Here is a 21,474-nt window from a genome sequence, read left to right on the forward strand (position 1 = left end):
TGACAAAAATGCAAAGTTGGAAAAGAATTATAGGAAGGCAAACATGAGAGAAATTGATAAAGTTAATGTGATCAAAATTGTGTGACAAAGGAATAGAAATAAAAAAATACATTTAAACTAAATAACTGAATAAAAATAGTGAGCAAACTCATTTCGATAAAGATTTAAAACTAGAAAATTTCAGTAGACCCGAAGAGCTTCGAACCCACAATCTCATGCATCTCAGGCTTGTACTATATCCACTACAATACACCACCACTCCATGTAACAGTTCCTTATTAAAACTTTAACGCATCACGCATAATTCTGAAATTTTTTATTTCGTTGATTACTCGCAACCGAGGGCCCACCAAAGTGAGTGACTGCAGGGTATAGTATCAGGAACCTTAACCTACATCACTGTATGGATGGTTTCAAAAGTCGTTTCCACCGCTTGGGGACCGTTCCTTGTAAGTGCAATTTTTAAGGAACATAGTGGTCTTTCTTTCAGTGTAACACTGTATAGGGAGCGTCAGCAGCTTGTGGCCTTCTTATTAGCATTGCTGACTCTCGATCATGGAACCACTGGTTGGATTCCCGGCTGGGTGGCGGATTCTCTCAGCTCGGGCTGGATGTGGATGTCTCGCGGCGGAAACGCCGTTTGCCTACAGGGATAGGCAACCCTTCAAACACTGAAGTATCAGGTGTTTGCATAAGTACAGGGCTTTGTCTACCCGGATGGCGTCGATCACAACAAAGACGACAGACTGCAGGACTAAGCTACCAGAGGTCCTCCGTGCCAGGGACTAATTTCCTCCGCTGTGTCACGTGTACGGAAGTGGACCGCGCAAGCCAGCACGTTGGCAGTTCGCTCCGTCGGAGGTCTGGACGAAGTCATGCACCGGCTCTTAATTCATCTGTCAGAGCCCTGCCGGAAGCCACGGCAGCGGGACCTACGACTCACCAGCGATATCCCGTGACGTACGTGTCGGATAATTACGCCGAACCCTCAACTTCCGTCGCTGGGGATTATCAGTGGCATGGGCTTCACGTCCCACTACGTTTAGTCACAGTGTGTGCTAGTTGTGTGCCTGTTAGTGTCTGAGAAGTTGTATTATCTTTCATTGACAACAGTTTTCCTTTGTTATTAAACATCTTTATTGTGGTCGTAATAAACCTTTGTTCCTGTTTACCTCTGACTTATTGTTTCTTATCGAGCATATTTAATCTTTTGTATAAAGACCCTCAAATATTGTTTTTTTCTGGTACAATAACTGCATTATTTTCTGAGTTTAAGTCTGTCTTTTTTCACTATTATACACGAATACAGTATGTATGAGAATACTATGATGATTTCGTTGTGGTAATAACGTTCCTCTGTCCGATGATGCCTATACCTAGGACTGGTCGGAAAAATTAACTGATCTTACACTAGCTGTAAAAAGTAATCAGTTAAAAGGAAATCATTGCTATCGTTTCCGCTTATGGTTTTAGGATTAACTTTATCTTCTAGAATGAAACTGGCACAGATTGTTTATACAGAGGCTATAGACCTGTAAACGGATGGATCATTACAAAAGCCATTTTTAGGAAATATAAATCTAAGTGTTACGTCTGATCTTCAAGAATGACTGGCTAAAATGTGAATTTTTTGTAGGTTTCCTTAGCACAGGCGACGATGTTGTGCCCGGAAATATGGGTCTTAAGGACCAGATGGAGGCACTGCGATGGGTACAGAGGAACATAGCAGCGTTTGGTGGCGATCCCCAGCAAGTAACCATCTTCGGCGAGAGTGCAGGGGGAGCGTCGATTCATTACCACATACTGTCTCCCCTGAGCAAAGGTATTATCAAAAGTACTCTTCCCAAGATAGAATATCAAAGACGTTATGTTGGAATGCAGGCTTTCTCGGATACTTTCGTTAATGGAATCTTTTCGGGTTATGAGGCGAGTCGTCGCGTCGGTTTGTCGCAACGATATGACGAGTTTCCTATTCATCATCTTCAGGCATCTGAAAATGACGTGTAGGAAATAGGTCAAAATGTTGCGACAAGACGAGGCCACGACTGGCCTCAAAACCCGAGAAGATTTCCTCTCTGTCACTCATGTCTGAAACGTCTTCTGCCTTGATAATTTGTTTTAATGAAATTTTTGCATACAAGTATCATTTTTACAACAACGGTTCGCATGTTCAACAACTGTGCACTTCAGATGCTGATAGTATTGGTCATTCGCCAACAGAATTCTATGAAATATGAGGCTTGTCGCAACTTTTTAATATTTTTTAATGAAAGAGGCAGTCAAGTGAAAACCGAACACCAACCACAACGGGACTGTGGAACGGTTCCATTAAAAAATAGTCACCACACGCGGTAAGAGATTTTCCCAGTCGGAGAGGAGACGTTCAATTTCTGCTTCGTAGAATGCGGTCTGCCGCTGGTGAATCCACCACCGCACCCATTCTTGCACTTCCTAGTCCGAATGAAACCGACTTCCTCGCACGTCTTTCTTCAGGAAGAGAAAGCTGTGAAAACCACGCGGTGACAGATTCTGGCTGTACGGAGGAAGCTGCATTGTTTCCTAGTCAAATCGCTGAAACGTAACCTTGGTCCCATTGGCAGTGTGGGGGCGGGCGTTATCGTGCAATAGGGTGCTTCCCGTGCTCGTCGTGGTTCCTTGAGCATGGAACCACAATTAATGTGTAGGGCTGTGAAGACACTTTTCAGGAACTACGACGCGGCATAAAGGCAAAAGGGCCAGGAATGCCGTCGGACGGAATCATCCCGTTGCGCGATAACGCTCGCACCCACACTGCCAGTGGGACAAAGGTTACGCTTCAGCGGTGTGATTGGGAAAACCTGCAGCATCTTCCATACAGCCCGGATCTTTCACCTCATGATTTTCACACCTTTGACGACCTGAAGAAAGACGTGCGTGGCCGTCGGTTTCACTCGGACGACGAAGAGCAACAGTGAGTGCGGTCGTTGATCCGTTAAAAGACGATGTCGTTCTACGATACAGGAATTGATCATCCCGTCTCAAAGTGGGATATCTGTCTTAACATATGTTCTGATTATTTTTTAATGGAACCATTCGATGGTCCTGTTGTGGCAGGTGTTCGGTTTCCTTTGACTGCCCTTCACATATGTGTTAAACATGGTAGTTACAACGTACGGCTGTCAAAAATTGTTATTTACTGTGCACGCAATTTCGAGTAGCCTTCATTTCACGGGAAAAAATAAAAAAATGAAAATGTGGATACAGGCGTAAATATAACCGCTATTCCGAACTTCAAGATAGTACCAACTGTGTCCAAGTCACACAATAAGTTATTTATTGTACAAATATTAGGCGCTGAGAATTTATTATTAAGTATTTCTTTTTGTTCATTGAACAGGTGTAAGTGGTATTTCGCAAGAGAGAGGTTTGAAATATCAATGTTGGTGTAGTATGTGATCAACACAACTGACGCGCACTTTCCATTTCGTCAGGCCTGTTCCAGAAAGCGATAGCGATGAGTGGCACAGCACTGAGCCCGTGGGCGTTCTCCAGGAACGCCTCGGACAGGGCGCTCCGGTTCGCCAGACACCTCGGCTACACAGGGACGGGCTCAGCCGACCTGGTGAACTTCCTCAAGACTGTGGACGCCTACACGCTCGTGGATGACATGGGCAGCGCCCTCTCGGAAGAGGTACGTATCGTTTCCCTGTGACTGGAAATGAGGCAACGTGTCAAGCTTCGTTATCAGACTACCGTTTAACAAGGTTTCTCATTGCCGCGGTAATTTGAAGATGTGCTTTACTAAAATTATTCACAAGCTCTGATAAGTAATGATATGTGAAGGTACAAAATTAGTGGGTAATCCAGCAGTTTCAGTTGAAGCCTCTATAGCTACGTTATTCCAGAACGTGTGTAACTTCCCTTGAATCAGTCATGCCACATGAATGCGGAAAAAGAAAATATCTTAAATGACGTGAACACTAAAGGCACTGGAACTGCAATTTGTAGAAACCGCAGTGAGGAAAATTTTAAAAAATATGAGATTAATTGTATGTTTGCACATGGTCTACACGCAGTCTACAACTCGCTTTCACTTAACGTGGACTAATCGGAGGTGTTTCTGCTAAGGTTTTCCAGCCTATTCGCACTAGACTCCTTCACGAATTCCTACCAGCTTTTACCTGACATTGACGAAAGGCACTACTGTCAGTCACAATGTACTGCAATTCAGGGCTAGGTCTGTGTATTGCCACACTGTCAATAATCAGAGTTACTAAAATCAGAGTCTGAAAATTACATAGTAGCTGCGGTAGAGATAATCCCAACTAAGGTGTGTCAAGGAGTAGCATTTTCGTTTACTGCATTTAAGCCATTGTGCTTCTTAGCAGTTTGTAAATGAACAGCATGTAGACATGTAGGCTCACAGAAATACGAAACTGGTATTCCTTTCAGTGGGGAATTCAATCCGGCTCGCAACCAGCATCAGAATGGTAATTAGTTGGTCTGTCTGATGTGGACTGTTGCTCATCACCGCAGCCAAACTATGGTCAAGAAATATAAAAAAGAAACGGAACGAATTACGGCTGCGACTCTATATCCCTCGAATAGTTCAAATGGTTCAAATGGCTCTGAGCACTGTGGGACTTAACTTCTGAGGTCATCAGTCCCCTAGAACTTAGAACTACTTAAACCTAACTAACCTAAAGACACCACACACATCCATGCCAGAGGCAGGATTCGAAACTGCGACCGTAGCGGTCGCGCGGTTCCAGACTGTAGCGCTTAGAACCGCTCGGCCATGCTGGCCGGCCTCGAATAGTGTAGTCTCCAATCATCGTTTCCGCTCAAAATGTTTTTGCAGTATTATCCCCGTTGACACCTCACGTCAGCACCTTATGCAGAGTCTTGGTATACGTTTATTGCATCCTGTCAACCGTAATGACCGAGTACAATTCTTTTCCGAGCCTTCTCCCGTCTAATGACAGACGCGAAGTATGTTAACCCAGCTGTCTTCTTCCCTGTGAGCAAAACACTGGTGTAATATTTTTTTTTCCTTTTTGTCATCAATATTCTGACTTGTTTTATATGACCCTCCACGATTGCCTCTCTTGGGTCAACCTCTTCATCTCAGTTATTTGCTGGATGTGTTCGAATCTCTGTCTTCCCTTACAGGTTTTACCCTCTACAAGTTCCATGGAAGTTATTACCTGAAGTTATTTCCTGATGCCTTAGCACATGTCCTGTCTTGTTGTCCCTGCTTCTTTTCAGTGCTTTCCATGATCCTTTCTTCGCTGATTCTCGGGAGAAACTCCTCATTACTGATCAGTCCACCTGATTTTTGTTCTTCGGCAGAATCACATCGTAAACTCTTCCATTTTCTTCTGTTTAGATTTTTCCACAGTCCATGTCTCACCACTACTCAATGCCGTGCTCAAACCGTACATCCTCAGAAATGTTTCCCCCAAATTACAGTATGTATTTGATAGCAATAGAGTTCTCTTGGTCAGGAATGCCATCTTTGCCCAGCTAGTCTGATTTTTGTGTGTTGCTTGCTTTGTCAGTTATAGGTTATTTTGCCACCAAGTTAGCAGAATTCATGAACTACGTCTACTCCGTGACCATCAGTTTTCATGTTAAGTTCTCGCTATTCCCATTTGTGATACTTCTCATTACTTTTGTCTTTTTCTGGTTTACTCTCAGTCCATGTTCTCCACTCATTCTGTTCAAAAGATACTGCAGTTCTTCTTCACTTTCTCTGAGGATAGCAATGTCGTCAGAACTCCTATCACTGACACCCTTTTAACCTTACCTGTCTCACTCTTGGCCACATCTTTTATTTCCGTCATTGGTTCTTCGATGCATAGACTGAGCAGTAGGAGCTAAAGACTGCATCCCTGTCTTACACGCTTTTTAATCCCTGCAGTTCGTTCTGGAACTTCCAGTCATATTGTTCGCTCTTGGCTCTTGTAAGTATTGTATATCACCCGTTTTCCCCATAAGTTACTACTATTTTTCTCTAAATTTCAAATATTCTGCATCATTTTATATTATCAAACTCGTTTTCTAGGTTCCACAATGTTTATTTTTACGAACCGGTATCGGCTGTTACGTGTCGTATCTTTTGTACCCGACGATAGCTGACACCCGAAAAACGGTGTTTAAAGCAACAAAAATTGTAGAATATTACACCACTGTCGTATGATTTGTCATTCATAAAGAAGACATTTGCTATAGAACAGGGCACCAATGACCAACCCATAAATTTATGTTTCATGGTAGATGTTAAACTGATAATGAAACTGAAAATTATTTCGTGCCTTTAACATGGAACGGTTACCGCCTATGAAGTTCGAGGAATACAATGTGCAAGGTCGCTTCTTGATTATACACTGATATTTCTACAAATGCAGGCTAAGACACGCAAAAGTTGGCAACCCAGTTGAGAACTTACGGGACATTATGGACACTGCCCTCCAACCATCTCGGGATTTGGCCATCTAACGCGGCAAATGGACGGAGTTTGCTCCATATTCCTCAGGAGGAAATCCAATAACTCCATCAATAAGTGCCAAGCCGAATAACTGCTTGCATAACGGCCAGAGCTGGACCAGCGCCTTGATGACTTGCTGACTTTGTAAAGTTTTTCTCTCGAATAAGTCCAATTTTCTGAAATTTCCAGCATTTGTTGGTTTGTACATGTACATAACACCCCCCGATTACGTCCCATTTGGATAATTTATTCGTGGTGCATGGTCTTTTTATGTTGGAGTGTATTTTTCACTGTCGCACTGATCTATCGGTTGGTACAATACTCACCTAATGATAATGCTTCTGATTTTTTATTATAGGTAGTTTCCTAGATGTGACATTATTTACCAATAATTTCATGTTCCTGGTAAATTACACAACTGAAAGTAACCAGTAGTGTACACAGGAAATTTGTTTAATCACAGTTCCAATGAATATAGCTTACTTTCCATTTGATTGCCTGTAGCATTAATAACTTACAGAACATAATAACAAAACGTTTACGGGACAACTCTAAAGCTAACGATACATAAGAATCACCGACATTCTCTTAAAAGGAGTAAAAAGATAATATTTGTAGAAGTCAGAATACAGTTAATTGCTCTTCCTGCCCTATTGTTAGTAAAATGAAGGAAAACGCCGCAGAAACCAGCGTAACAGGTCAATGTAGCCAACCTTGCGGTATATAAAATTATACCACCATTAAAAGTGGTTATTTTTCAACCAGGTCTGTCATTTTTGTCTATTTTCAAATTTTAATCATTTACGTCATGCCTTGCTGAAGCTCATTTTGGAGGTCGGGTCCGTGTGTCCTTAAGAAAGTGTGTTGGGGAAACAACCGAAAAGCCACACGTATATCACCTAACGTCCCAAATCTATGGCTGTTAAAGTGGCACGATATGGCGTGGCTTATTATTATTCAGGAGTTTGTGTTGAGCACACTATATTAGTCGAGGGGCGCAATGAAAACAACAGCAGAAATAGAAATACGATGTAGATGATTCTATACATATGTTTTTTATGTTGCTAATTAGTGTGCGTCACGAATGGGACATCTGAGTGGCAGCTAAGGTTTTTTACCACACAGGACAGCGTGAGTCTGTTCACCTGCATCTGGGCGCCCAGCATTGAACCGCAGAGCGAGTCAGCGGTGCTGAATGAAGAGCCGTGGACGCTGGTGGCCGAGGGTCGCTACACTTACGTCCCTTTCATGGCGGGAAGCTGCGACCTTGAGTCGCTTAAATCAACACAAAGTGAGTAGCTTAACATCCGTATTAGTTAGTGGCTCTAACGAACAACAATCGGTCTGTAATTTTAAGAAAAAGAAATAATATTTTATTATTAAGTACCATAAATAAATCGATAAAATGGTGAATAACAAAAGATAACACAGCCGGTCTCCGACAGCGCCGTATTCACTTGCACGATTTCGGGTTACACAAAAATGATATCAAAAAATCCCGTGAACTGCTCACAGAAACAGGGTTGTGACAAAACTTCTGACATAAACCTGCTTATCTATGTGACAGGTGCTTAGCAGCTTTCATTTATTAATTTATGGTACATAAAATGACGCAGATGGACTAAAACAAAACGACACTATAATATCCTTGCTTTTTGTCGAGATCCAGCGGAGAAAAGAATGGAAGATCCTCCACGAGAATTTTTATACGTCAGTAGAAATGTAACACAATATCGGATAGAAGGATGGGAAACAAATCGACCCAGTCTTTTCGAAAATACTTTCCCAGCAATTGATTTAACAAAGTTAAGGAAAACAGGACTTAACATCCTGTCAACGAAGAGGCCATTCGAAAATCAGGGAAAACATATGTGAATGACGGAATGGAGTGTTTATTCCGCTTCTCCCCAATGCGCGGCCAATATTGTAACCATTTCTCTCCGTTCACAGTGCTACGAACTTAATGAAGAATTGCAGAAAACGAACACAAACATAGTTGTCATAGTTAAACCGGAAAAGGAACTTGAGGCATCTTAATGGTTATGGAACTGATTCGTTCTGGAGCAGACCAAAGTACGAGAGAATGTTATGGAGTAGGGATTCTCGGGGCCCAAAAATTAGTCACTGCAAAATAGTCTTCCGATATCTACTTAAATCTAACGATATCAAAGTTTTTCAAGCAAGACTGGAATCTGTCCCAACAAACATATACACTCCTGGAAATGGAAAAAAGAACACATTGACACCGGTGTGTCAGACCCACCATACTTGCTCCGGACACTGCGAGAGGGCTGTACAAGCAATGATCACACGCACGGCACAGCGGACACACCAGGAACCGCGGTGTTGGCCGTCGAATGGCGCTAGCTGCGCAGCATTTGTGCACCGCCGCCGTCAGCGTCAGCCAGTTTGCCGTGGCATACGGAGCTCCATCGCAGTCTTTAACACTGGTAGCATGCCGCGACAGCGTGGACGTGAACCGTATGTGCAGTTGACGGACTTTGAGCGAGGGCGTATAGTGGGCATGCGGGAGGCCGGGTGGACGTACCGCCGAATTGCTCAACACGTGGGGCGTGAGGTCTCCACAGTACATCGATGTTGTCGCCAGTGGTCGGCGGAAGGTGCACGTGCCCGTCGACCTGGGACCGGACCGCAGCGACGCACGGATGCACGCCAAGACCGTAGGATCCTACGCAGTGCCGTAGGGGACCGCACCGCCACTTCCCAGCAAATTAGGGACACTGTTGCTCCTGGGGTATCGGCGAGGACCATTCGCAACCGTCTCCATGAAGCTGGGCTACGGTCCCGCACACCGTTAGGCCGTCTTCCGCTCACGCCCCAACATCGTGCAGCCCGCCTCCAGTGGTGTCGCGACAGGCGTGAATGGAGGGACGAATGTCGTCTTCAGTGATGAGAGTCGCTTCTGCCTTGGTGCCAATGATGGTCGTATGCGTGTTTGGCGCCGTGCAGGTGAGCGCCACAATCAGGACTGCATACGACCGAGGCACACAGGGCCAACACCCGGCATCATGGTGTGGGGAGCGATCTCCTACACTGGCCGTACACCACTGGTGATCGTCGAGGGGACACTGAATAGTGCACGGTACATCCAAACCGTCATCGAACCCATCGTTCTACCATTCCTAGACCGGCAAGGGAACTTGCTGTTCCAACAGGACAATGCACGTCCGCATGTATCCCGTGCCACCCAACGTGCTCTAGAAGGTGTAAGTCAGCTACCCTGGCCAGCAAGATTTCCGGATCTGTCCCCCATTGAGCATGTTTGGGACTGGATGAAGCGTCGTCTCACGCGGTCTGCACGTCCAGCACGAACGCTGGTCCAACTGAGGCGCCAGGTGGAAATGGCATGGCAAGCCGTTCCACAGGACTACATCCAGCATCTCTACGATCGTCTCCATGGGAGAATAGCAGCCTGCATTGCTGCGAAAGGTGGATATACACTGTACTAGTGCCGACATTGTGCATGCTCTGTTGCCTGTGTCTATGTGCCTGTGGTTCTGTCAGTGTGATCATGTGATGTAACTGACCCCAGGAATGTGTCAATAAAGTTTCCCCTTCCTGGGACAATGAATTCACGGTGTTCTTATTTCAATTTCCAGGAGTGTATTTTAAACTGAGTTAGTGCTTCATCCCTACTGGCCAGGTGGTTCAACAGAAACTTATACACTAACGAAGCATGTTATGTATTTAAAATACATACGAACGCTTTTAATTGGGATACCTTCTATTAAGTGGCACCCATATAGAGAATTTTCAAAGAAACCCGCCAGGACAGCCGAGAGCGCTAACGCGCTGCTTCCTGTACTCGGGTACGCGCATCGGCCCCGGATCGATTGCGCCCGGCGGATTAACGACGACGGCTGGTGTGCCAGCCACCCTGGATGTGGTTTTTATGCGGTTTTCCACCTACTACTAGGTGGATACCGGGCTGTTCCCCACGTCCCGCCTCAGTTACACGACTCGCAGACATTTGAAACACGTTCACACTCTTTCACGATTTACACTTGTCGCAGACAGTTGGGGTACACTAATTCCGTCCCGGGGGGGTACGGGGTGGCGGCAGGAAGGGCATCCGGCCACCCCTTCAAATTAACCACGCCAATTCCGTACTTAACCCTGCCGACCCTGCGCACAATACGGTATAAAGGCAGTAGCAAAAGAAAAGAAAGATAGAGAATTAGCAAAGAACTACCTTAGGCATATTATCTGAGGTACAAAGCTAAACGTTTCTGGTTACACGGTATGCCAGCGAATAAAACCTGCAAAAAAACGATATTTGTTATAAATACACCTAGCGCATGAATACTGTCCAGAGCCGATGATTTAAATCCTCGCCAAGATACTTGGGAGGCAATTTCGTAACAGCATGTCCAGTGCAGGTTATAAACGCACAGAAAAATTGCCGTCGTGAATGTGTTTGAAAAACATTCCATGATCTGACACTCTCAAAAACTCACAAGGCAAAAGGAAACATTTAATTTCTAGTATTATACACATATAAAAAGTAGTTACTGTGGTAAGATGGAGTGAAAGACGGAAGTCGGAAGAAATACTTCGATATCGATGAAATCAGCGCCACATGTAAGTAGCTCAGTGGGTTTGTCTTAAAGCTGGAAGACAGATGCTTGTTGCACAGGATGGTCTCAATCCACCGAAGACGAATTTTAATCTCTTACTCTTTTAATTAGTGCGTTCTATAGAGAATATGAAATTAAGAAAGTGGAAAGACTATTTTGGATCCAGAAAAGACACAGCACATGGTTTCTTCACCTTATCCCGCCCAAAGGCATTCGACTACAATGGCCATCATTCTGTGAGGAAGGGAGTCCATGATGTGAGCATCAGCTGTCAGTTCCTCTTAAGTGGTGTAACATCCCGTATGTCGCCTCTAATCGTCTGTTTAGTTCCGCGTCTGCGTGTTGGTAGGGTTTAGGTGTGGAGCAGAAGATGAGTAATCTCGTTCTGTTCTAAAATCTGCCCCTGTAGGATTTTTGACGGGTCCCCTGGTGACAGTTTTAAACGTATTAGGGTTATTATTTCCAGGATAAAGTTGTCGCGATAATGGGATCATGGTACAAGTATACTGGGCAACATCAGACTGATTGTTTTCTAAAGACACGTCCATGGAAAGAATGTCAGCCCACAGACACACGGCTACTGCTTGACTGCTCGCGGATGTACACTGAATGGGGGAAAAAATCGCAACACCAAAAAGGAGTTGCGCGACATAAATAGAAGTTAGTAGGCGTAATTCTACATCTGAAAGATGATGTCTATTCAGATTCCGCGCCAATCGCATGAGAGTGGCGCTGGTAGCGCCACTGTGAGGATGCAAATCAGGTTTGCTTTAAATACACGCTGTAACGGTCGTGAGCGTTAGTTACCTTTGAGAGTGGATGTGGCGAATTGATGTTAGTCAAGAATGTCTCAAAGGCGACAGAGACGCCATAATCAACACCTCACTGAGCTTGAACGTAATCGTGGAATAGGGTAGAAGAAGCGGGATGTTCCTTGTGCGATATCGCAGAAAGACTTGGCAGCAATGTAGGCACTGTAGAAGATTGCTGTTAGCGGAGGTCACGAGAATATACGATCGCAAGATGAGCGGACTCTTGATGGTCACGTGACGTTAGTGAAAGGGAAGATCACATGTTTGGCGTGTGGCTCTGGTACATCGTATTGCATCTGAGGCAGCAATCTGAGCAGCACTTGGCACCCCAGTGATACAAAGAACTGTTACAAGTCGTTTACTTCAAAGAAAGCACCAAGCCAGACGTCCTGTAGCGTGCATTCCACTGCCCAGTAACCATCGCCATTTGCGACTTCAATGGTGGCAAACGAGGGCTTATCAAAGGGAAATGCGCAGGTCTGTAGTGTTTTCTGATGAAAGTTGGTTCAGCCTTGGTGCCAGTGATGGCCGTATGTTGGCCAGGAAGAGGACAGCTTAGCGCCTGCAACCAACCTGTCTGCAGGCTAGATGCACTGGACTTATACCTTTGGAGCTATAATCGAGAGTGCGATTTCGTACGACAGAAGGAGCACTCCCATGACTATCCCATTTACCCTGACTCTAAATTTGTTCATCAATCAGGTGATTCTACCTGTCTGCTGCCATTCATGAACAGCATTCCAGCAGGTGTTTTCCAGCAGGATACCGCTCGACCACATACCGCTGTTGTAACCCAACATGCTCTACAGAGTGTCGACAGGTTTCATTGGCCTGCTCAATCGCCGGACGACAACTCCAGCATCATCCGCAACCGGCACTGACCGTTCCTGTATTGCACAAACTGACATCCGGCACCTCTACAACACAATGCATGCGCGACTGCATGCTTGCATTCAATATTCTGACGGTTACACCGGTTATTAATGTACCAGCATTTCACATTTTCCATCGCTTATCTCGCACTTACATTAATCTGTGATACGGCAAATTTAAATATGTCATCTAGACAACTGTACTCACAAAATTTCTTTACTGTGCATCAATTACTTTTCGGTGTTGCGATTTTGTTCCGTTAATTTATATGGCTTCGAAAGGAACAGCTTTTTCGACGGGACGTTAGACCTTATCAAAATCTCTCATACTGTACACTAGCATCATAGGGTATTTAGCGACGAGAAACGACGATTCATCTGAATATTTAGTATTTAGCCAGTTTTTTTATGTTTCCCTCGGCAAGATTCGGCCGGTATCGTTAATGCCTATCACGACGCATGTGTCAAACGGTTATATGTTTGCTTTACAGCCATGCCTCCCAAAGCCGGAAACGAACAATATTCACAGATCCGGGAAATATTCTACGTGTCCCAAGATCACTGTATCATTAGATGACACTGGGTTTGGCGCATCCTTTATTTGAGGGAGAGCTCTCTTGCGGTTGTGGTGTACTAGTCTCAGGGCACCAGTAATAACAGGCATGTCCCCAGTTTTCTGTGTCCAGGCCTCTGTATTTCAGCTTCCTCTGAGCCTTCTTCGAAATGACACATCAATTAGGAGACGCGATCTTCTTTCTTCTGGTCATATAAGAGTATTTAGTTTTGTGGCTCTTAGAGAACAGTCAGTACGTCTCGGTTAACCTTACAAAAGGCTGATATGCCCAGCAGTTACTAATGTAGGTGAGTATTTGTACCATTTATTGAAGACGTCTTATACTCCAAGGGCTCTGTATATCCGACGGTGAGGATATTAACAAAATTTGCTCTTCCCATTTATTTCACTCTCAGCCAAGATTGAGCAGCTTAAGATCATGTGGTCAGTAGTTTAGAAGTCATCAAATATCATCCATAGACATTTTCCCTAATTGCACTGTCGAAGGTCTTAACTACACTCCTGGAAATTGAAATAAGAACACCGTGAATTCATTGTCCCAGGAAGGGGAAACTTTATTGACACATTCCTGGAATCAGATACATCACATGATCACACTGACAGAACCACAGGCACATAGACACAGGCAACAGAGCATGCACAATGTCGGCACTAGTACAGTGTATATCCACCTTTCGCAGCAATGCAGGCTGCTATTCTCCCATGGAGACGATCGTAGAGATGCTGGATGTAGTCCTGTGGAACGGCTTGCCATGCCATTTCCACCTGGCGCCTCAGTTGGACCAGCGTTCGTGCTGGACGTGCAGACCGCGTGAGACGACGCTTCATCCAGTCCCAAACATGCTCAATGGAGGACAGATCCGGAGATCTTGCTGGCCAGGGTAGTTGACTTACACCTTCTAGAGCACGGTGGGTGGCACGGGATACATGCGGACGTGCATTGTCCTGTTGGAACAGCAAGTTCCCTTGCCGGTCTAGGAATGGTAGAACGATGGGTTCTGATGACGGTTTGGATGTACCGTGCACTATTCAGTGTCCCCTCGACGATCACCAGTGGTGTACGGCCAGTGTAGGAGATCGCTCCCCACACCATGATGCCGGGTGTTGGCCCTGTGTGCCTCGGTCGTATGCATTCCTGATTGTGGCGCTCACCTGCACGGCGCCAAACACGCATACAACCATCATTGGCACCAAGGCAGAAGCGACTCTCATCGCTGAAGACGACACGTCTCCATTCGTCCCTCCATTCACGCCTGTCGCGACACCACTGGAGGCAGGCTGCACGATGTTGGGGCGTGAGCGGAAGACGGCCTAACGGTGTGCGGGACCGTAGCCCAGCTTCATGGAGACGGTTGCGAATGGTCCTCGCCGATACCCCAGGAGCAACAGTGTCCCTAATTTGCTGGGAAGTGGCGGTGCGGTCCCCTACGGCACTGCGTAGGATCCTACGGTCTTGGCATGCATCCGTGCGTCGCTGCGGTCCGGTCCCAGGTCGACGGGCACGTGCACCTTCCGCCGACCGCTGGCGACAACATCGATGTACTGTGGAGACCTCACGCCCCACGTGTTGAGCAATTCGGCGGTACGTCCACCCGGCCTCCCGCATGCCCACTATACGCCCTCGCTCAAAGTCCGTCAACTGCACATGCGGTTCACGTCCACGCTGTCGCGGCATGCTACCAGTGTTAAAGACTGCGATGGAGCTCCGTATGCCACGGCAAACTGGCTGACACTGACGGCGGCGGTGCACAAATGCTGCGCAGCTAGCGCCATTCGACGGCCAACACCGCGGTTCCTGGTGTGTCCGCTGTGCCGTGCGTGTGATCATTGCTTGTACAGCCCTCTCGCAGTGTCCGGAGCAAGTATGGTGGGTCTGACACACCGGTGTCAATGTGTTCTTTTTTCCATTTCCAGGAGTGTATTATTCTCGTTCAGTCTGCAAAGAGTGATTAGAAATACCTGGGGTATTATAGGACCAGTTGTCATTGAGAAGGTAACAAATGCTACGCACTAAGAGATGACAACCCGTGTAGGAACGCGCCAATAGAGTAGGAGAACAAATAGGGGCTCAGAGGTGTTTTTGAAAGCACACTCAAGGAGAACACGCGGGCCTATGGCACCTGCTTGTTTCAGAGATGTTTGTGGTACCTGACGGTAATGGTGTTCAGTTATTTATGGGTAGCGTTAAATTATTTTCAAACGAAGTCGCACTTCTTTTGTTGTCAGTCGTTGTCCAGCTACAATTTGACTAGTCTCTTTCCAGATGGCCTATTGTATGTGAAGGAGAGCATGGAGCTCAATGTGTCAGACCAACTTGCGTGAGTAAAGAGTGGCTCTTGTAGCTACTAACAGAGTACGACCTGTCTCTGGTAAATTAAAGCAGAGTGCCTAACCAGGCTGGATACGAAATTTGATGTCGAAACAGGTTTGAAGGAGCTTGCGAAAATCAGTGACTGCTTACTTTCAGGGTTACATGTTGGGCCACCTTTTCTCTTATTTAATAACTCCTTCCTGTCATCAGGTGGAGGAACACTGTCTACAGAAGAACAAGTGAGTAACCTGAACGAAAACTTTGAGGAAATTGTTGCCTGTGACATACGACTACCGACGAGGGAAGAACAGTTGGCTGCCGCTCGTTCCGTCAAAGAATTCTACTACAACGGCAGCGACATCACCTTGCAGGAGAACTACACCACAGCTCTGGTAGGTCATAAACACTGAAACTTCGCATCATCTTTTAAGACTTATACGGTATGTCCCAGAAATTTTGTGACAAACTGCGACGGGTTGCAGAAGGTGTCTTGAGGAAAAAATAGAGGATATTTTAAAGGATATCATATTCGCCTTTGGCTGTAGAAATTCTATAGTCAATGGCTGATTGGCCTATGATGTCCTTCAAAAAATTCTACATGACCATGAACCTCGACCGTGAGAAGTTACTCAGACAGAAGTTAATAAGACAATTCAGTGTCCGGAAACGTCATCCAACGACTCTACAGAGCGTCGAAGTTACAGGTGCCAGCGCCTGCCCTAAGGCCACCCCTTCAGCAGCAAACGTGATTTTGTACGCTTAAGGACCGTAGATGGAACATCTTGCAATGTTGTTTGTTATCCAGCGAGCGCTACCGATTACCACGATCGCCATTGTAGAAGATGAAGTTAGCTGCTGCACAGGTAGGCATTCTCTCATGCGAATACGATGCTCTCTTGCGTTGGTGGATGACGGTTACGGGCAATGGTTTTCACCTGTAGTTTATTTTTCTCCTGTACAGCCTAAATCATTGGAGATTTTAGAGGGTAGATATTTAGGGGTAGCCTGGTGACAGCTTTGTAGCGTTGTTTGATGCTATCTTCGATTTGTTCCGTAAAACACTCTGTACGACCCCTCTAAGTTCCTAGCAACATTTGCGGAACACCCTGCGTATGCTGTCGTACTACCAAGGCTCTTCAGTCAGTATTACATAAAGGAAACTGAAAGTAAAAACATAGAAGGCAGGAAGAACATCCAGCAGATGGATAACATTTCTGTTGTCCCAGATCAAGTAACTTTTCTATAAAAATTTCGAAAAAGTTGAAAAAGTGGAAATTATATGAACTAAGAGCCTTATCTAGAAAGCCAAGACAATATTTCTGAAACACTGTGTTTGAAGTATGATTCGAACGTATGTTTCTTTACTTTCCGGAATTGCGGTTTATGGTACAGTCGTCGAAGTATTGCACTTGATCTATTACACTTTATCAGCGTCTCTCAAAGTGCATCATCACAAAGTTTTTCGGCCCAGGCATTCCTTCTGCTTTGAAAATAAGTGAATGACACTTCTTGTCACACGTTCCAAAATTTCTCGTAAGGAATTCAGCTACATTTCATGCAAGCTATGCACGTTGTCCAGTGACGTGTTGATCTGCACTAAACTAACTATTCGCGACAGCATTTCTCTCCATAACTGCAGGCACAATGCGTCAGCCACGTTCTTCATCGGACCATGGAAAAGTTAATTGATCATTTTACAGCATGACGTGATGGAAAACACAGAAGAACTTTAGGGAGATTAGTCTTTGCCAATTATTTCATTTTCAAAAAACAGCCGCCATCATACGCATGAATAATATTTCTCAGCAAAAAGAACTATCAAGAAGAAATAAATATGATCATCAGCATAGCACAAAGCAACAACAAGCTACAAAGGAAAGTACGCTCAGAAGACAGCAAAATTAAAAACATTTCATAAATATCAACACATAGCAATAATATATAATACACATTCATAGCAGAAATACATCCATCAACACAAAATGGCAAACCATAACATACCACAACCATTTCACATGCAAGGTTAGTAACATCTTCAAAAATATAAAATTAGTACATACTTAAAGACAAATAACACAATACAATAGAAACTAAAAATTGTGAAACAAAAGGAAGAGAAATATAACAGTTCTAGAATGTATGAGTTAGCGTCTAGGAACGCTATTCGGAAATTAAGGAACGATCGGTCGCGAAATGGAAACCACATTGAATTTCCAATGAAGCTTTATGCAGATGTATTGGGTTGTGTCTCTAGTATGCCTGTAGATAGCGTCACTACGCTCTTCTCAGTTTAGAGCGCACAGTGAGTCTAGATAATAGAACCCGGCAAGCATGGGTTCCTCTGACGCAATACTTTTTCTTATTTATGACAATTCTCGACCAAACACTACAGGGGCAATAGGGACTTTCCTGCAGCATTTTCGATGGGAAGTGCTTGGTCACTCACCGTAAAGCTCGAATTTACCTCCCTCTGATTTTCACCTCTGCTCACATGAACCGCTAGCTTTGAGGACAGAATTTTGGCACAGAAAACGATCTTAAGTCCAGCGTGAACTGTCGGAAAACACAGGCAGCTGCCTTGTATGACGAGGGTATTGAAAAGTTGGTGTAACTCTAAGTCGGAGTGCCGACTACGTAGAGACGCAGCTGGAGAGCGCAGCTAACTGTTGCACATAGAACGGTTTTGGATTTCACTATGATTTTCATTTAGAGACCTATCATTCCTTCCTTTCCGAATAGCCTTCGTAATAGCCACGACTCTTAATGTATTGGTATGATACAAGAATTTTTAACACCAGGTACAGAGAAAGTATAAAGGGATTGAAGAATGTATGTATGTATCCACTCCACATATGCAGAACATCTAATAAAAGACGATCGCATCACAATAGGATAAAAACAAATACGTCTATATTATGCCGTAAGAACAAAAGAAAGGGAATGCTCACTCTATGGGAAAAACATTTCACACAGAAGGAAATCAATAAAAATGAAAATTTTCTTAGTGACCAAGAGAGAAATAACAGAAGAACAATATTCAAACTAATTCACAGCTTACCATAAAAAACTACACAAACACACACACACACACACACACACACACACACACACACACACAAACACACACACACTCACACACTCACCCACACGGACACAAGGTGTCCCACCGCCCACCTTCCTTCCATCCTCACCCCAACACTCCATTCCATTCCATTCTCTCCGTCTACAGCTCCCATGATCCCTTTTAAACAAGTAATGTGCAAAGAAGTGTTCAAATGTGAAATATCAATTGGAAGAAAAATGTTTTATGTGCATTTAGTACATGTACGTGTAGAACTATTTATGTGTGCATAAATAGGACACAAAAAATGAAAGTAAGTAAAAAAACCTTATAGTTGTAAATAGAAATGGCTATATTGAAATGAGCTGCCAAGAATCACTACAAATCTCATATTCCAAACTGTAGGTTAACAATTAAATAATTTTGTTTGTGTTATAGACCAATGAAGACTCCTAGCATGAATAGGCGGAACATGTTTGGTACACACAAATAAATTTGAGTGTAAAAGGCGGAATGTTTCTAATTTAAATGTTAAAACATAACTGAAATTAGCAACTAGGAAGAAATTTCTGCAAATATTACCAAAATTGTTATAGAGAAGTCCGTAAATACTGATCAGTGACAAATCTCGGCTTTCATGACAATGTCACTGTTCAGAAGTCATTAACAAGAACCAATAGACGTTGATCTTTAGGCCCACAGTGGCCAAGATGCGTCATTGTACTTCTATAAGACAGTATGTGAAGACTTAATGGAGAGTTGAACTTAGATTCTAATCCCCCTTTATATCCAGTGTTGAGGGGGATCATGTGGCGCTTACCTGGTCCCATATCTTTTGATCTGCGACCGTACCTTCAGTTTTGATCGATGACAGAATTGGTGAGGTTATTGATGAACAACTGCGACAACAGAGTTCTTCCATCGCTGTGACAACTGTCTGAAATCGTAATTTTTCTAAATTAGCTTGATAATGGCTCTGCCAAAAATTTAAAGAAAACTATGTCATGGCTTAAGTAAATGTGGTGTATTTCGAAAACTGCCTTTCCCAAAGAGCCGAGGTGAATCTCACAGACCAACTTCAAAATGAATTACAGTAATTACAGTGTCTGTTATATGGCATGTAAATATACCGAGAAATCCAGCATCAGCTATTAGCGTTATTTTAAGAAGAAATTAATCGAATCCTATATTCAGAGTATCTGAACTTAGTACATACGTTCAGCAAAAATATGTACCTCTTATTCGAAACCCGTAATTGTCTCCCATTACGACGCATACGTTAGAAATTTAACCAAAAGGAGCCTAAAACTTTCCTCCGTAATGGTGCAAAAGCCTGGCGCCCTGCGCCTTCACCCTTGCGCTCGGAAACGCTTCAAATAGCAAGGTGTCGACACATGCGAAAAAATGGCTTCAGCTAAGAAGTTCATGTGAGGATGTGAGGTAGATTAATCACGTCACATTGGCGCAAAATTTCATCAAAATTCTGCCCAGTATCATAGTGGTCGTGTCACAGGAAGAGAAGATCATTACCCCTCTTACCAACATTTCACCCCATCTTTCGATGTCTCTGCTATAGAGGTCAGAATTGCGACTCACAGCGTTGAAATAATGCGATGTTCTTATGGGTGGCCCACTCGTTTTGTGCTCTACTGTGACTTGATCACAGGCTGGCAGGGCAGGGTGTGTGTGTATGTGTGTGGGAGGTCAACATTGACGTGTTTGTGAATAAAACGGAAAAGGGTAGCTCTAAGACCCCCTTGTTTAGCAACACCCTTGCTGCCACCTACGTAACTTTCATGAGCACGTTAAAAATGTAGCTACCTGGTACTTCGCCATCCTTTCAGGTAAGAGGTGCCTTGAAGCTGCTATAGTGTCTGAGGGCAGGCAATCCCACCTAATGGTTGTCGAACGGGTTGCTTCCATTCAGGCGCTAGAGCAGCTGTATGAGGGACCCTCTTCCGATTTACTCTTCACACGCATGTCAATGTTGTCCCACCTTCTTCCCTCCCCCAACCCCGGATCCGTGGTCACGCCACAGGAGGGCTGAAAACGCATAAACACATTTAAGTTTCGACGAATCGTTGTAATTGGCCATTAGGTGTTCCGTCCTGTATCCCAGAGCAAAAACTGTGGTCGCACTATGCTCCAAATAGGTCAGATCATGTTCAGTGGTGTTTCAGTCCCATGTTGTCCATAGAGTTGGGTTCAATCGTCCATGGGGCGTCAAGATTGTCGCTCTGTTGCTCAGCGCACTGCGAACTGTCGCTTTCTATAGCGAAATGTGTAGGAGTCGACGCCCAAAGGGAAATGGTCCTTTCATTGGCGCATTTTATGCCACATCCTGATGGCTTTCGTGTCTATTCTGAGCGGGGTGACGATCTTCTCATCATGTGACACGATCATGGTGGCGGCGTTGGGCAGATCTGTGACGAAATTTTGAGCCAATGTGACGTTATTAGCCCGCCATACAGCACACACATGAAGTTCTGAGCTATGACTTTTCTTTCTGTTTTTGCGACACCTTGATGATTGAAGCGTTGCCGAGTCAGTTTCAAACCAATACATCACAGTGGGAGACAATTAAGGGGTTCCGAAAAAGTGGTATCTGCTTCCCTTTGGGCCGTGTAGCTCTCCACAGAGATCTATAATTATAGGACAATGAGTTCCGCACGCTATTACTAGTAAGGATGTTCTCTACTGGACGAATAGCTATGGTTCTCCAGAGAATTTGGACACTCCGAGGATGTAAACATATTCGCAGCCCCACATTGTAGTGA

The 21,474-nt window shown here is 44.5% G+C and overlaps 1 protein-coding gene across 1 annotated transcript in view; it reads left to right on the forward strand.

Annotated features, from left to right (window-relative positions):
- The window catches only part of LOC126147195 (venom carboxylesterase-6-like), a 110,369-nt gene that overhangs the window by 59,542 nt on the left and 29,353 nt on the right, over positions 1 to 21,474 (forward strand). Inside the window, exons 5-8 of the mRNA XM_049915675.1 lie at positions 1,637 to 1,822; positions 3,471 to 3,670; positions 7,595 to 7,760; positions 15,847 to 16,028. Coding sequence (XP_049771632.1) covers positions 1,637 to 1,822; positions 3,471 to 3,670; positions 7,595 to 7,760; positions 15,847 to 16,028 — 734 coding nt within the window. The remainder of the gene's footprint in view (positions 1 to 1,636; positions 1,823 to 3,470; positions 3,671 to 7,594; positions 7,761 to 15,846; positions 16,029 to 21,474) is intronic.

This window comes from Schistocerca cancellata, chromosome 2, assembly GCF_023864275.1.
Source record: "Schistocerca cancellata isolate TAMUIC-IGC-003103 chromosome 2, iqSchCanc2.1, whole genome shotgun sequence".
NCBI lineage: Eukaryota > Metazoa > Arthropoda > Insecta > Orthoptera > Acrididae > Schistocerca > Schistocerca cancellata.